Source organism: Pipra filicauda, unplaced genomic scaffold, assembly GCF_003945595.2.
Source record: "Pipra filicauda isolate LSUMZ 115617 unplaced genomic scaffold, ASM394559v2 scaffold244_size1468961_pilon, whole genome shotgun sequence".
NCBI classification, from domain to species: Eukaryota; Metazoa; Chordata; class Aves; order Passeriformes; family Pipridae; genus Pipra; species Pipra filicauda.
Window position 1 is genome coordinate 121,200 of NW_024104359.1, and position 17,011 is coordinate 138,210.

The window sequence follows — 17,011 nt, forward strand, 5'->3', positions numbered from 1 at the left end:
TGGTCACTCTTGTTAAGCACAAGTAAAGAGCTGCCAAATCCAACAAATTCTTTACTGACACAAGTGATTGGGATCTTCCATAGTTTTTGTAGCTGAGATGCCTGAACTTGTGAAGTTAAATAGCACACAGAGAGTGATTCTTCCCAGTGGATACGGGTCTGTAATGAGATGCTAGTTTCAGAAACTGGGACAGGACAGCCACTGTTGGTGTCAGAAAACCCTAAAACCAGCTTGGAGATCCTTTCTGTTCAGGAATAGATATGTGCCCTCCAGTCCTGCAGGGAAAGATGGTTGATCACAGTGGGTTTGTACATTTTTCCCTGGTGTAAATGTTCCCCGGTGTGACACTTCTCATGGGCATGATGTTCACTCTTAAGTTTTTCTGTTCTTAATCTTATCCTTTGGGTCCTTGTGCCTTATTCCACCCTATGGGAATCATTAGTGCATTGACACACTGAGTCAGGCCTGTCCTCAGGGCTGGTGTCTGCTCAGCTGCTTGCAATGGAATCATTAGTTTTGTTTACCAGCTTTATCATTCCCCACCAAAACCACTCCAGTTCCCATATGTCTTTAGTGTGCACATATCCATGGATGGCCTCTTGTGTTTAAGGAAGTATAAATTATATTGCAACAGGTGCAGACAAAGGTGAGCAGGAAATGATAAGGGAAGTTGAGAGTTTGCCACATGAGGGGAGACAAGAAGAGTTTGGCTGGTTTAGCCCACAAAAGGGAAGACCTCACAGATTGAAAAGGATTATCAAGGCTAAAGAGATTCAGCATAAATGGCCATTATATGGTTAAGACAGGAATTGTAAGGTTCTCCATTGTGGAAATCAGACTTTAGGGCAGACAGACAAAAAAGAGATATAATGAAGTTTGAGGAAATATAGGGTGTGTCCAATGACTGCATTGTAATGTTGTGTCATCATGTTGCCCACAAGCAGATTGCAGTGGATGATGCAGTGTGACCTCCTCCCGTGTCTCCTGTTGCCCCAAAATGAACAGGAGTGCCTGGTCCTCTGTATCCCTTTTCCTTACTGAACTGTGCAACATCCTGCTGACAGCAGGGCTCTGCTCAGCCCCCAGCACTATTTCTGACCAGTATGGACAAAAGGGGTGGGAAAACAAAGAGCTTTTCTTCAGGTAGTCTTGTAACCTGATCTATAGGGTGACTCAGCCCCTTGGAACAACAGCTGTCTCAGGGAGGTACAGTGCTTTGGGTGCAGCATCGAGGGCTGTGCTGCCACTTCCTGATTTCTGCCTTGAGAGTGATCTCAGCTGGGACATGATCAGAGAATTTACATGGACTTCTCAACCCTCCCCGGAAAAGAGAGGCCAGGCACAGCAGACTGACTTTGGGATACAGTGCAAAGGAATAGAGGCATTGAGGAAGAGCCCACACACGGCTTGTGCAGAGCTGCTGCTGTCAAACTGATGAAGGCAGAAACTTGTGAGAGAAAACTACGTGGAAAGTTCCTCTTAAGGAGAGGAGTGGGGTTTTGTTTGCATGTCATGGCTTACCTCTCCTGCAAGCCCTGAAAGTGCTGTGAAACGTGAAAGGGATCTTCAGGAGAACCAATGGAGAAGACAGGTATGTTCTTTGTCTAAAATAATACCACTCTACAGCATGAAATCACAGCCAGGGTAAGCAGGATTGCTCTGCAGCTCAGGATCTGTGCACGTACATCTTGGTATATTGGTTTGTATCAGCTCTGTATTTATAAAAAATACAACTGTGTCAACATATTAAGAGTCAGACTTTAAACAGTGCACCAGCTTTTTGTAACTGTAAGTGCTCTGCCCTTGAAAACTTGTATTATGGCAGAAAACTTCCAACACAGTGAGAAAATGTACATACATATATGCACATCTGTATATATATACTCACATTTTTAAATACACGCACACAAAGTATATGTGTTCTGTTATTAGCATGAAGGCAATGGTGGTGAATTCTCAGTGCCATTATGAAAGAAGGTAAGCAAGAGTGAACTTTACAAAAGTTAATTCTATGTCTGCTGATCCCCTGAAAGATGACATGCTGAACTGCCAGGATAAGCAGGAAGAGGACACCCCAAACAGTTCCCCGTTTGACTTTGTTATAAAACAGTTCCAAGGAAAGAGCTGTGCTCCTGAAAAAAGGAAAGAGCAGCCTTCAGCCATCAAAAAATTCTTCAGGGGCTTTGACTTTGGGAAATCTGAAGGCAAGGACAGAAGGGAAATTGAAGAAAAAGAAATAAACAACTCTGGAGCTGATGATCAGAGTGAAAAGGAAGATCTCTCTGTAGAAGGTAATGCTGGTACAATAATGAAATATATGTGCATGTGTATATATTTTAATTTCATAGAAAATCACTTGCTTTTTTTGCTAGCCAAAATCCTGTATTTGCTCCTTACAGCTTATCTTTTGATCAGGATTTACTTCTGATTGGAACATTATCAAGGATGTACCCTCTAATTTGATAGGTGCCAAGCAAGGAGTAAGATCCATGTTGCTGAGGAGGGATAAAGCTTTTGGGTGACCTCTCCCTTGGTCTCCCATGCGAGAAGTCAGTGCTGAAGTCAGCTCATTAGTTGCAGAGCTTATTTGGTTTCCGAGCCAAGCTTTGAGCAGCAGCTTGGCCTGTTGTATTTAGGATGGGTCTCTGTCCACCCTGCTGCTAAAGCAATCTGAAGACAAGAAGAGGAGGTGTTTCCTTCCACTTGAAACTGGGGAGGGGAAGGGAAAGCGAATGGGAATTCATCATGTATGTTATTTTGCACACACAAGAATACTCTTTACAATCACACCAGGGAAAATGAGGCTATTTTTAAAAAGGAGCTGGAAGATGAGGCTCAGAATTCCGTCCTTGGTCCTAAGGATTTTTAGTCAGTTTGGGGAAACAGTGACAGGACAGCTCCTGAGAGTGGGATTGCTATTTTGTGTAATTTTTGGCTGCTTTTTTTTCATCTGTAGGCATTAGATGAAATTACTGATGTGTTAAAGGGTTTAGCATTGCATGTAAATGCAATTTTCCTTGCTGTACAAACTGCATAGAAGAAGGAGGTAAGTGGGTGTTGCTTTGCAAAGCCCAGAAAAGCAGGAACTCCCTTACACAGATGATGTATGAAGCTGAACACGGGTTGTCATGAAGGAAGCAGCAGGTTCACCGCACAATTGCAGGGCCACTGGGTGCTGAGGGATCCAGCTCAAATTGCTGAGCAGTGTGGCTGCAGTGCAGGCACAGCAGTGGTAACACAGCTTGTGTTTCCCAAATAGCTGCAGCTCAGAGCTGTGCATGAATTTCATGTCCTTGAACTGGTGGTGCAGTTCCAAACATCCGAAGTCACTGGCACAAGGCAGTGTGGAGAGATGCAATGGGAGATTCTTTTCTCACTCTGCAATAGGAGCTTTGTAGTGATTTGATCTATAGTGATCTTACTGCTCAGGTCAACATTGATCAAAATCAGAGCCTGGTTTACTGACAGATTTAATTCATTTCCTGAAGTCTTTCCATGGCAGTCTCAGGCAGGTTTTACACCTTTTTTAAGTACCAGAGGTAACCAGGGCCCTATTTCTCTGTTGCTCAGATGGACACTCACATCTCATTTCTGAAGCGGAGTCCCCATCTGGTGAGCAGAGATTTAACCAGTTCATGCAGAAACTGGGAAAGAAACCCAACAGCAAGAATCTTGATCTAAATAATTGTGCATTAAGTGAAGAAGATGTAACAGAGCTGGGTAAATAAACATTTTATTCAACTAATCACTTCATACCCTTCTTTCTTATTTACCTATTCAGTTATTCACTCTTCTCTTTTCCTTCCCCTTTCTTTTATACAGGCCTGGCCTTTTTTAACATTTCATCTGGTGGTCCCAGAGAAATATTAATTAATAAATGATATAAATGATGTAATATATATAAATATAAAAATCATACAGGTCTGTGAAGCAGATGAATGTCCTTACACTCAAACTGCAGATAAGAAAACTGAGGTACAAATTGTCATGGCTTTTTAATGCTTATTGGTATAGAAACACCTCAATATTAATATGTGTTGACATCCAGAGTGTGCAGAAACATGCAAATATGCCTTTTCTTTTCTTTTCTTTCCTTGCAGCTTCTTTACTGCCATTTCTCCCAGAGCTGGAAGAGATCAGCCTGTCCTGGAATGGTTGTGTTGGTGGGACTTTGAAGGCTCTCACTGTCCATCTTCATCATGTGAACCTGTTAAAAGTCCTTCGACTTAACAACTGCAGGCTGACAGCTGAGGATGTCATCTCCTTAGGTACAGGATTTCATTTACATTTACTTCCAGACAGCTTGGGGCTAATGTAATCCATCTCATCTCTTCCTACATCCCACTCCTGCTGCTTCCACACTGGGCAATGTCAACTCCTGCTGTGAAACAGCAGAAACTTGGGCTTATGGGTGACCTTATACCCTTAGGTACCTCTGCCGAGTTTGTTCCTCAGGGTGTGAAGCTTTCACACTCAGAAGGGAAGAGAATTCAGTCCTGTTTGCAGGAAAGCATGTTTGCAACTTAGATCAGTATTTTTTTGGCTAGCTGTGATATCTAATGGTAGATAGAAGGCCTGAAGCAGAGTCGGTCAGAGTAGGGTCAGCTCAGGTCTTCAAGCTGCAGGACAGATGAGTGCTCATCACAAAAACCCCAATGGTCTTTTGGAGGAGAAAAAACAGAAATGCTGCCTCAGAACTTCATGACTTGGGTTTTTTTCAAGTCTGAGAGAAGCCCATCCCTCTGTTTACTTCTTTCCTTGGAGTGCCTGCATCCTGCTTTCTGCAAGACGTGAGATTTAAAGGTTATAAAGATGGTATTACACACTCAGGTTCTGACATTGAGTCACCTCTGGGCCTGGAGTTTACTCTGGGGTGGATCTGTGGTTTGTATCTAAAAGAAGGACAAACTCAATCAACTATGGATTATAAAAGTTACTGTTTATTTTGCAGGTTCTAAAACTGGTCTGAGTTTAAAAGCTGGTGTTTGTTTATGTCATTCATATCCAAGCCTTTTCCAAGAAAGGTTCAGAAATAAAATTACATATATGTTGGTAGCTCAAAAGCAGGTCATGCTATCTGCTAGGGAGGAAAAACACATTTCTCCAAAAGCTGGTGAAAATAATTGATCTATTTCTGATGAGGGTAAAATCTGTGGTTTATTTTCTATTATTTTTTCAAATTAAGTTAATTCTTTTTCAAACCCTTTTCTCATACTTTTTTTTTCCTTTTGAGTTTTATTTGCTATATTTCCAATTGATTTATTCTGCAGGGTTCTGTGCTGTTTCCTTCCCATATCTGTTTATCCTCTGCTGAGACAAACACAAAACTGATCACAGGACTTGAATTTCCAGTCCAAATGTGATGCCCTTGACGTGGGGAATAACAACAGTCAGTTTGCATTGATTTTGCCTGCGATTTTGAAAATAACTCGTGTATTTAGGCCAATATTGACTGTTTGACCTTGTCCACATCTATCTGAGGAAATGTGACCTCTTGTGGATTCAGTGCATTCTGCTTAGAAACCAGTGTCTCAAATGTAACCATAATAACCTCTCCTATGAGATTGCTCAGAGCTGTGACTGTGTGAGGTGATAGGAAACCATTCCTGGAGTTATGGTCCTTTATTTATCTTCTGGGTGGAAAGTGTGTCTGGAATGCTTGTCCTAATGTCAAGCAGAAACAGGCTGTGCTGCACTTCTCAACTGTACAGTTTGTTCAGTATTCAAGACTGAGGCAATAATTTAAAATAAATGCAAAAATAAAAATTAAGACAAATCCTTTTCTCTCAAACCTAGATATTCACTTACAGAAATAATTATTTTTCTATTATAAATCTTTTGTGAAGAATTAATTATGAAAACATACACATGAAAGGGTGTTACTATTAAAATACAGTTCTCAATTATTAGGTTGATGACAAGACTTTAGATCAAAAATTTTTGTGGGACACTTTGAAATTGCATTTGCATATGGTCTGATTAATTGATCTTTCTTGGGAATGAGTATATGCAAATATGCATCTGCCTCCCTCCTCTGCAAAGGAAGTTAGGAAGCTGGATTTTATAGTGGGATGTTAGTGTTTCAGAGAAGCACAGATCATGCTGGCAGATGCCTCAAGCCTGGAAAAGGCTGATTTTTCTGGATGTAATCAAGGTCAGTGCTGTCTGCCTTGAAATCATGGGAAAGTTAGTTCAAGTCAAAACAGTGATCATCTTGCTTTCTTATGAAGTGAGTCAGAAACTCCTGTCAGACATGAAACTTTCACATTTCAGAAATAGTAGTGTGAGGAATTCTTCCCTCCCCTCCAAAGTGACCTGTGGACACAGCACAGAGGATGTTGGAAGTTTGCCAAATAAAACACAGCAGAACTGTACAGGACAGTAAATTCAGACTTGTCACTTGTATTGATTTCCCTCTAGACTGGACTTTTTGGGTCCTGGCACAGGTCTACAGCAATGTTCAACAGCCTGATGAGAGTTTGGGAATGTGAATAAATTTCAGGTCTTGTGTGTACTGTAACAATGACTTGTGATCTACAATGTTCCTTAGACAACCTGAGATTTTATACAACTTTGCTGCAGGAGTAACAATTCATTCAACAATTTTCCTGGCAAGACATTCAAAATAAAGTAATTTGAGAATTAAGTGGCTAACCTTCCTCTTTAATATATTTCAAACCTGTATTTTTGTTTGTACTGAAATTGATACCTAGAACGAATCATCCCATATTTCTGTTACAGGAGAGGCATTTGAAATTGTTTCTCAGCTTGAAGAACTGGATTTGTCATGGAACAGTAACATAGGTGGAAAACTATCGCTGCTGACAAAAAAATTCCAGAAAGGATGCAAGTTAAAATGTCTGAAAATTACAGACTGTAACCTGACGGCAAAGGATGGGGAATCCCTTGGTATGTGTGTCCATCTAGCTGGACTGAGACTGGCTTCACAAGAATGGAGCTTGTTTGACTTCGTTGATGGCTGTATGGGGCTCAATATTGGTGGAAAGTTAATTTATTTCAAGCTCTGCATTATAACAGTGTTTACGACACAATGTGGGGATTTAATGCACTTTCTTCCAAAGAAGAAAGTTGTTTTCTCTAATCATGTGAGGGAACGTTGAGGAGAACAATTAGATCTAAATCACAGTCTGACAGCCTCTGTGGTCCAGGGGTGCTGGATCCTTTGAGACCTTGAGCAAAAGAAGTGTGCCAGAATTTCCAGCACTGATTGCTTAAAATTAAGCAGCTGAATATGTAGTTATCCATGGGATGGGAAAAAAAGCCTGAGAGTTGGGAATTTAGGCTGAGCTGGCAACCACTGACCACTCCTCCCATCTGTCTCTCACCACAGTTTAGTCTTGTGTGGTCTTTTTATCTGAGTTTGTGTTTTCAAAGGTGTTTTCTCTGTAAAGAGGAGCCTTTGTGCTCTCATCTCCACTGCAGGAGGAGGCCCACATGTAACATACAATACTCTATATTTTCTCTTTGTATTTCTGCTTTTTATTCTCCTGTATTTTTATAACTGTCCATGTATTTTTTCACCTTTATTTTCATACAGATTTTTCACTAATTTTTCTTGATTCCTATCCAATCTTTATTTTGCTGTATTTTGGAGGTAGAACAGGAACTTAGCAAGCCTAAACTACATGTACAGGCAAACCCAGCCCATTTCTTTCTGTCATGGTGCTGTATTTTTCTAGGGTTCATCTGTATGTACTCCAGACAATTACCAATTCTGGTTTTCCTTTCTTTTTTCTTTTTTTCCCCAGCTGAATTTCTAAATGTGACCCCAAACCTCGAAGTATTAGATCTCTCTATCAACAAACACATCGGCTGCAGCGTGAAGGTTATGGCTCAGGATCTGAAAAACGTGCCAGGCTTGAAAGAGTTAAACTTGCACATGTGTGGATTAAAGCAAGACAGCCTCCAGGGCTTAGGTTAGACTTTATGTTCAGAAAGACTTCCATTCTGAATAAACTGTACATCTGAAAGCCATTTAGGAAAGGCAATGAGGTGGGATTTTGCTGATGTTTTGGCAGCATTAATGGGCAGTCGTTATTTGCTGTTTGAGGATTGATAAAAGACTACAGAGGCTTTCAGCAGGAGTCACATTTATCTGCCCTGAGCTCAAGCATGTGAAAGTCAAGGGGGAGAGTCACCCTCCACACCATTTATCTGAGACACATCTCAGGCTTGATTAGTGGCTCTCTGGACATGCTTCCTCTTTCCCCAAACAGAACATAGACAAGGACACAGACAGGCCAGCTCACTTTTAACAAGATAATCCTACTCTCCCAGGGAAATCCAAATTCACCATTATCACTTAGAGAGTGCCCAGTGAAGCCGTATGAAATGGGCTTGTTATCTGTGTCTCTCCCTAGTGGATGTCTCATGGATAAGGCAAAACAACTGGCATTAATTAGCACATCCATCAGCAGTTCCTGCAAAAGGCTGAGGATTGAATGGATCTGGGGGATGAGCTGGCCTCACCTTCACCTGCTCCTTCAGAGAGGAATGGAGCTGCATGGATGGGGAAGCTTTGCTGTATTACTGTATGTCTGCTGTGATTACACTCTGAAGCTTAGTCTAAGAGCTTTGCCTGCAATACCTTGTGCAAACTTTGACGCTGAAGTAAATAAATGCCCAAGCTCTGACCTGGGCTGTCGCAGCGGCCGGTGACCAGCTTGCCCCCTCTCCCGTTTCAGACACTGCTTTGCAGCACCTCACAGAGCTGAGGAAATTAGACATATCGTGTAACAGAGAGATTGGTGGTGGCTTTAAAGACTCAACAGCTCATCTGGCCAGCTTGAAAAATCTGGAAGTCCTTGATCTTCACCAGTGCTGTGTCACAGAAGAGGACATGACCGTTTTGTGTAAGGACATGTTGAGGAAATTCATTAAGAATCCAGGTTTTGACTTCTGAAAATATCTCAAAGACGTAAGGAATTCTGCCTGGCAGAATAGCTGATCTCAGTACTTTTTTCATTAGGCAATTCTGGAAGTGCAGTGTAGGGAAATAGCTTTCTTGATCAATATGGAGTGGTATCTATGCTGAACCAAAGGAAATCTCAGAGTGTCTGATCTCACGTGGAATTAAGGACCTGAATCCACCATAATTCAGACCCACAATGGGAATGTGGGAACTGCCTCTAAGCACTGCTTTTTTTGATAATCAGTAATTTTGGAAATACCCAGGGACAGTTCCTCCACTTCTATGAATTAGATAGATCCAAGGTGTGTATGTGCATGGAAATGTAGCTGCCTAAAACTCTCCTAGTGAAGTGCACACCGAGTAGAGAGTGATTTTAGGAGTTCTGGCATTGCTGCTGCTGTGGCTTTCTCCAGGTTGAATTGATCCAACTGTAAGTGCTATTGGGAAGAAAAAGGGATTTCCCAATCAATTTGTAAAACAGTTTATTTTTCTGTTTGCATTATCATAACTTTTTGACATTTGTTTTAACCCTTAACAACAACAAAATGCCATGACTCAAAGTCTATATTGCCCACATCTTCTTTTCCACAATAAAGAAGATTATTTGAAAAGTTGCCTATTAAGCACTGGGAAATATTCATTATTAGTAATAGCAATCGTGATTTATTTTTAATTTATTGAATAATAGAGAATAATAATATTAAGATGAAGTTTCAATTAGCAATGAAGACATTTGGAAATAACCCCCATCTCATTTAATGTTTAATTAATGTTTCTTCACCTAGAAAATTTCCTGGAAGCCACGTTCTGACAACCTTCCAAACAGTATGGAATACCTAATTTCTTGAACATTCTTACTGAAAATGACAAGGCTGTTTATGGACTAAAACATTACTCACCACGAATTTGAGTGTAAAACCTTGGCCTTGACTTTTGGATTGACTTACAAAGAAAAGAAATTATACCAGGCAAATATACAACTACACATTTGTTGTGGATAGGTGACTGTCTAATAAATATTTGATGTTTTCATAGCCCAGGTGATACCTTTACTCTCCAGTCTTCAAGAGCTGAATTTATCCTCGAATAAAAGCGTAGGAGTCTCATCCGATCCTCTTCTGGGCCGGCTCAGGTTTTTGCCAAAGCTGAAATCTGTGGCCATCAGCAACTGTGGTTTAGGTGAAGAGTCGCTTTCATCACTAGGTAGGAATGTTCTTTAAAGTGTGTCTATTCTCTGGGTATCCCTGTGGGACAAAGCACTTCATTCTCCTTTGGCTGAACTCCAAGGATCATGGTTACATTGTACCACAGGTCCGGAGGGAAAAAGCCTGTGGTCAAACCAGTTCCCCCTCTATATCTGACTGGCTGAAGCCCTTTTAGCCCTTTGTCTGATAGTGAGCTTTTATATATTGCCTAATTTAGGAGGATAAAGGAACACATGATTTTATGTTATGCTGTAATTATAGTTGGGATGTAACACTTCGTTTGCAGTTTAGGGGGGTAAAGTTTTGACTGAGGGTTTTCCACCTCACTGAAGGTGAAAGCTTCAGTAGAAACTTTCTGGGGTAGAGTGAAGCCTGGGGCAAAAGAGGAAATTACTGCAGGAGTGGAAAAGATATTGCACAGCCATAAAGAAAAGTCCAGTCTAACATAGGATATGTAAATTCAGCCTCTTTTGCCTACTTATTGCAAATCTCAGTGGATTAGTGGCTACACTGTGCCTGTGATAGGTGTTCCATATGGCACATGAAATCTAAATACAGAGGGATCTCTCAGTTACTGTGTATGGTTCACTTATATTTTGTACTGTTTACTACTGACATTAAACCTGTAGTAAGGCTTGACTGCCTCCAGCAGAAGCAGAGGGAATCAAAACTGGTCTAAGGTCCCTGCAGGAAGAGTACTATATTTATATCATTACAATTATATAAGAGTGACACCATAGAAATCAGTGTTGTCAGAAGATACAGAGCATTTCACCTTAAATAGTGAGTTCGCAGAAAAAAAAAAATACTGTCTGAATTAATATAAAATGATGTAAAAGCAAGCTGTTAAATTATATTAATTCAGTGGGACAAGGACAAGCCAATAACATGAATAGAAACATAATAAACCCCTCCACAGATTCATTGTAGAATCTATAGGCAGGCCTTTCTTATTTTCTTTTGTCTGACTTTTATTAGGATAAAAGAAGTCACCCTAAGCACAGCCTGTTGGGATCCTATTTACAGGTGAATTGCAGGTGAGGTGTCTATTGAGGCCGTGTTGTTTTCTCTTAGTAAGCAGAAGTTGCTGGTCTTAATCTTTTCAGCTGAGGCTGCCCTTCACCTTCCTGAACTGGAGATATTAGACCTTTCTTGGAATAAGTGCGTTGGTGGGAACCTAAAGCTGCTTTTGGGAGCACTAAAGCTTGCAGCGGAGATTCAAGTGTTAAGACTGAGCAGCTGTAACTTGGTGGCTGAAGATTTGGCACTTCTAAGTACGTATAACACGGTATTTACCTGCAGTCCAGGCATTTAGACCACAATTCAGGAGGGGCTTGTTCCTTGGGCTGAGCACGTTTTCGCATAAATCAAAGGAAAAGATGGAAAACACAGCAGTATTTTCCCAGAAAGGGTTGTCATCTTGTATGTCCTGTACATGTTCAGTGCAAAAGCTGGAAAGGATAAAATACAAAGAATATTTTAGCACTTTTATCTATTAATAAAAAACCACCACCAAACACAGAAAATGTAGGATTTAAATCTCTTTTTTTATCTCAGATATTTAAAGATACCTCTGGGGACATTTTATTTTGCTCAATTTCTGTTTTAGGGTTCACTACTTTATAGAAAATGTATGTGCTGACAGCCAGTAATACAAGCACTACCAGCTCTCAATCCATTAGGTGTGTTCTGGAGTCAGACTACTGGGGGAGAATTAAAACAGAAATATTTTCACCCACCTCTTAGCAGCTGCTGGGAAACACAGGAAAATGGGAACATGATAAAGGAATGAATTCTAGGATTCTTTTAAAAACTTGTTCATTTTATACTCATCTTTGTGTTCTGTGGCCCTGACTCAGGGGTTTGGCAGTAGCTGTGTGACAGCTATTAAGGCCCTGGAATGTGAAATCTGGTGAGATGAAGCCGGAATATTTTTGACTTTAAAACCCATCACCCTTGATGGGTGTCTCCTTTAGCAATCACACGTTAAGGACCCCAGTTCCCTTTAGGGTATATTAGGCCCTCCCACAGTGAGAGGTTGCTGTTGCAGCAATCCAACCTCATCTAGTTTTGCTTTCCTCTTCCTAAATCTCCCTGTAAAACCTGTCTGCCTATTTTAATTGGCACTTGGTATAACCTCCCTCCAACTGACTCCAGGGTTTTCAGGGTGCCATACCCTTTTAACTCAATAGTTCCGTTCCTTTGGAATTACCCATGTTTAAAGTGCTGTATGCTCCTTCAGCTGTGAAAAAACAATCTTTCTGAGATCAGCAGCAAGTCATTTTATGTTGCTGAGGAGCTCAATCTTGTTGTTTGACTGCTGAAAAGCCTTAAATAATAAGGTATTAAAATACTACTCTCCTTTCTGAGGAGCTTTTAAAGCAATTGCCAGGATTTATTAGTTGTGTTTCTGTCTGTCATCTCTTGCAGCATCACTGACACAGGATGGCCATCTCTCCAGATTGCAGAAGCTGGATTTGAGTTACAATGACAGCATCTCTGATGAAGGATGGGCTGCTTTCTGTCAAGGTTTAGCAGTATCCAAGGAACTCTCGGAGCTGGATCTCAGCCTCCGCCCGTCGTCCTGCCGGGACTGCGGGACGTGGTTCAGTGAGTTGTTGGCAGCACTGGCACAGCTCCCTGCCCTGGCAGAGCTGGGCATGCAGAGATGGGTCCTTTCAGAACCCCAGAGGAAACAACTGGAAAACTTTAATCACGACAACAAAAGAAACATTCGCTTTGACTGTTGATGGAGGCGGAAGGTTTCTGGGAGGCCTTTCACGAGCAGCACATGGACCAAGTATTATGTGTCTCTCACTTAGGAGACTACACACTTTTTAATAATCTCTTGAAATAGTTTCACAGTTATAAAAAACTGTTATTTAACCCTCTGCATCATAGATCATTCTATTTAATAACCTATTCTTTGAGATTCTCTGGGCCATGCTTACGCCGCTATGGACACTTAATCTTCATGGTGTGGTGAGTAGTGCCCAAAGAGCAGTGCTGGACTCAGATGGACACACTGCAGGTTTGCCAGGGAAGTGGAGGGGATGTGTGTTAATGCAGGTGGGTGGGCAGCATGAATGTGGCCTCAGAAAATGCCTCTAATGTGAAAATACTTGAAACCTCTGTGTTTTAAATTTTAGTTTCTTCTCCCCCAAAACTTTTGCCTCTTCGTGAATAAATTAAATCTACATAATTGGGAGATTTGGAAACCATCCCAACAACTAAACATTATATATTAGTCCAGTAAGGAGAATACAGGAGGAGCTGTTTTGCCTCTGCTCTGGTCCTCGATGTCATCTTATAGTGTAGATGAGTCCTGTGTACAGAATCAACATAAAATCAAGGTAAGAAACAGTTGTTCAGTGTCTTTGCAGGTCTCAGGGGCAAGGGAAATGCTGTGGTACACTAAATCAGAGATATGTCCTGCCACCTTAGCAGGATTTTGGACACAGATCAATCCATAATCATTCTGGCTAAGACTATGTAAAAATTTCAGGATACTTGAGGGATGTTCCTTCTCATCTTGAGCTGTTTCAGGCTTACCCAGACTAAGCTTTTGGAACAGACCATTTTATGACATGCAGCACAAAACCAAAATTCCATGTCTAAGAGACTGATCTAGAGCATATGAAAGCCAGTGGGAGCCCCTGCAGTGTCTTCGTGCTTCCTGCATTCAGGATTCATCCATCAACCTTCACACCACCTTGTGACATAATGTTCTTATCCTTACCCTAGAGATGAAGGAAATAAGCAAAGTCTATTATTCCAAGCCATAGGGCAGCTCCCAGGGAGAACCCAACACCCTACTCAATGCCCAAGACTTGTTAGAAAAAGCACTAACTTGGGATGTGTAACCAGCTCCTTTTTAATGTGATAATTACTTTTTTTTTTTTACATTTTATTGCATTTTCTTACACAGAGCCAAATTCTGGCAGTCATTCGTGTCATGGAGCATGTTAACCCACACGTGAGCTCCAAGACTGCAGTGGGATTATTCATCGGTAAGGTATTTTAGGAAGTAAAGATATTAGATCTGCCCACTGAGTGAGGAGTCTTAGAGAAATCCTGAGGCAGCTTGAGGGATAAAGTTCTGCTCAATTAGCTCTGAGTATCTCTACATGCTGCAGCAACCTCCTGGAGGAGAGGCACAACAGGATCAGTCAGTAGCACTTTCCTAACTTGCTAAGGCCTCTCTCACCAGATTCTGTCCTGCAGATGCTGATCAGTATTCACCTTTCAGTCCACGTGATCCTTCCAACATCAGCTTCTGGCTGGTCAGGGCTATCACCAGCAGCTGACAATGCTGTGCTGATGCCTATTGATCATTTAATCCATGACTTCATGTGAAAGTCTCCCTGGATCCAGTTCCACTTGAAAAGTGCACTTGGCTTCCCCAGCTCTGAGAAATGTGAGTTGAACTGGAGTGTCTTGGTCAGAGGCAGCAGGGAATTGCTGCAGTGTGGGATCAGTTACTTCCTACACAGACCCTCAGCCTCTGAAATGAACCAAAGAGCCCCTGTTTCTCACAGGACTGATGAGAGATTTTCAAGCAGTGGCTTAAGACAGGACATATGGAAGTACCATCATCTCTGTTTAACAGCAGCACACCAACCATTTCTCTTAATTACTTGCCTTCCTGTGACTTTCCTCCCCAAATATGCCTTTGGTTCAACTGGGAAATTGATCCTTTATCTGTTCTGTGAGGATGTCTCTTAATCATTCCTTTCCCACTTAAACCTCTCTCTCCAATTAATCTTTAACATCCAGATTCTGTTGAAATCTTCCTGGACTTCAGTGTTGGGGTTTCTTACTCTGCCATAGCTGGGTTCTCAGCTCCAGAGCACATTATGGACCCACTGCAGCAAACTCTCCCCTTGCTGTTCCTGATCCCCTGCTCAGTCCTTTGCCCTCTCATGATTCTGTCATACCTATTGTGCCACTAAAAAGCTTTTATTCCTTTTATCACCTCTATTAAATGTCCTATCTATCTGCCAGTCTTCCCAAAATTCCCTCTTCCAGTGATTTTCTCTAAATTATCCATCTCTCTGTTCCTCTTTGCCTTCACTTAGGGTGAAAAAATTTCACCAGACATCTCCAAACAATCAAAGCAGCCTCAATCAAAGCAGTGAAATGGAAAATCAGAACAGAGCCGTCCCACTTTCCTGCAGTCCCAGCTCTCTCCTGCCAACAAGCATATTAATGAGATTTCAGTATCAATCAAGAGCCAAACAGAAATTAGTTCCATACCCTGGATGCAGATTCAGAGAGATGCAACTCTAGGAAGAGCTGGTCTCAGTAACCTGCCTTCACCACCTCCTTCAGGATGCACAACCTTCCCTCAGGCAACTCAGACAAGGGGAGGGAGAGCAGTTCTGACCAGCTAGTTAAACCAAATAAAGGGTTCTGCTCCCACCCACTCTGCATTTTGAACCTGCACAGTGGCAGGTCCCACACAGCTCTGTGCTCTGTATATGCTGCAAATAAAACTCTGGAGGGGGTTAAGGAGTAACTGAGTAACACAGAATAAAAACTAGACAAGGACATCAGATGTCTGGGACAAACAGCTCTCTGTAAAGTGCTGTGGAAAGATGTGGTTGCAGATAAATTTGGCATGCAAGAATTACAGTGAGGAGTGTTTGTCATGGTTCTTTTGAATAACAAAGATGTTATGATGTGCCAGAACCAAAATCAGGGCAGAATATGGTATCCTGCAGACTCACTGCTTTCATATAAATCTGTCACACAGGCATTTCACAAACTGTCACCGAGCCATCTTGGGGAAGAGATGCACCACTGAGGATGTGACAGCTTGCAGTCATTCAAAATGCTGTAACTGTAGATTGTCAAAACAGCAGTGAACAGTTTTGCAAAAGTGTGGAGATACTTTCAAAACAGCTTTTTACACCTCTGTAAGGCAGGATGGTAATGCAGGTTCTGGTAGAAGTGTGTGTGTTCTGACTGCCTGGAATCGTACTCTGTATTTCCAAACAAGGAACTGATCATTTCTAGAGAAAAACTCATTAAACAACTGCTGGTAGGTGGGGCCACAGATATTGTTTCACTGTAAACATGTTTGTACCTCACTGACTGGCAAACAGATTTCTAAGAATTGCAAGTGAAATACTTTGAGATTCAGAACAAATAACACTTCATTGCACCAGATTCCTACAGGTTAGATTGATTTCCAGATTAGATTAATTTCCACCTAATCATCTGCCTTTATGATTATAGATAATACGCATTCATAATGAGACATCTCAAGAACATTTCTGAGATTGCCTGGTTCAGCTGGGGTCAATGTGGACAAAAACACAAAATCAAACCTAAAAAAATTAATTTGTTTCATTGTCACACTCACTGATTCAGATGCTTTAATAGTGCTTATCTCTGCTCACATTTGTCCATCTTGTGAAAGAAAAGAGTTCTGTGCAGTTTACTGCCCAATTTTCACTTTTTTAACGGGCTTCTCTTTTTCCTTTCTTTCTTTTCCTTCTTTCTCTCTCTCTCTTTATTAATTTTTTTTTATTAAATTATTAAGCATCAAGAAAGTTTCAATCCCTTTCTGGTTCATCAACCCACACCACAAACTTTGGATCTGAAAAAGAGAGAACAGTCTTGTTACCTGGAGGAAAAGGGTAAAAGCAAAAAACCTTGTGGAATGGTGTCACTGATGTATATTCATGGTACAAAAAGCATTTTATTCTTCAAAATCCCCTTTTATTCTGGATTAGACTACATTATTGGCAGCTAAGATGAACTGTCAGTCATCTGATTTTTCTCTTATTCTCTGTTTTATGTTTTTCAAGAGGAATTTCTTACCTAGGCGGACACTAGTCCCCCATACCTTTGATTAGAAAAGTAAATG

At 41.2% G+C, this 17,011-nt stretch overlaps 1 protein-coding gene across 1 annotated transcript in view; it reads left to right on the forward strand.

Moving 5' to 3' along the window:
• LRRC31 (leucine rich repeat containing 31) overlaps positions 1-13,303 on the forward strand; it is a 45,050-nt gene extending 31,747 nt beyond the window's left edge. The window contains exons 5-14 of the mRNA XM_039381877.1: positions 945-1,591; positions 2,034-2,291; positions 3,571-3,720; positions 4,101-4,268; positions 6,742-6,909; positions 7,770-7,937; positions 8,706-8,873; positions 9,968-10,135; positions 11,244-11,411; positions 12,568-13,303. Of these exons, the coding sequence (XP_039237811.1) occupies positions 1,579-1,591; positions 2,034-2,291; positions 3,571-3,720; positions 4,101-4,268; positions 6,742-6,909; positions 7,770-7,937; positions 8,706-8,873; positions 9,968-10,135; positions 11,244-11,411; positions 12,568-12,887 (1,749 nt within the window). The 5' untranslated portion in view covers positions 945-1,578 and the 3' untranslated portion in view covers positions 12,888-13,303. The remainder of the gene's footprint in view (positions 1-944; positions 1,592-2,033; positions 2,292-3,570; positions 3,721-4,100; positions 4,269-6,741; positions 6,910-7,769; positions 7,938-8,705; positions 8,874-9,967; positions 10,136-11,243; positions 11,412-12,567) is intronic.
• Positions 13,304-17,011: the final 3,708 nt, after the last annotated feature.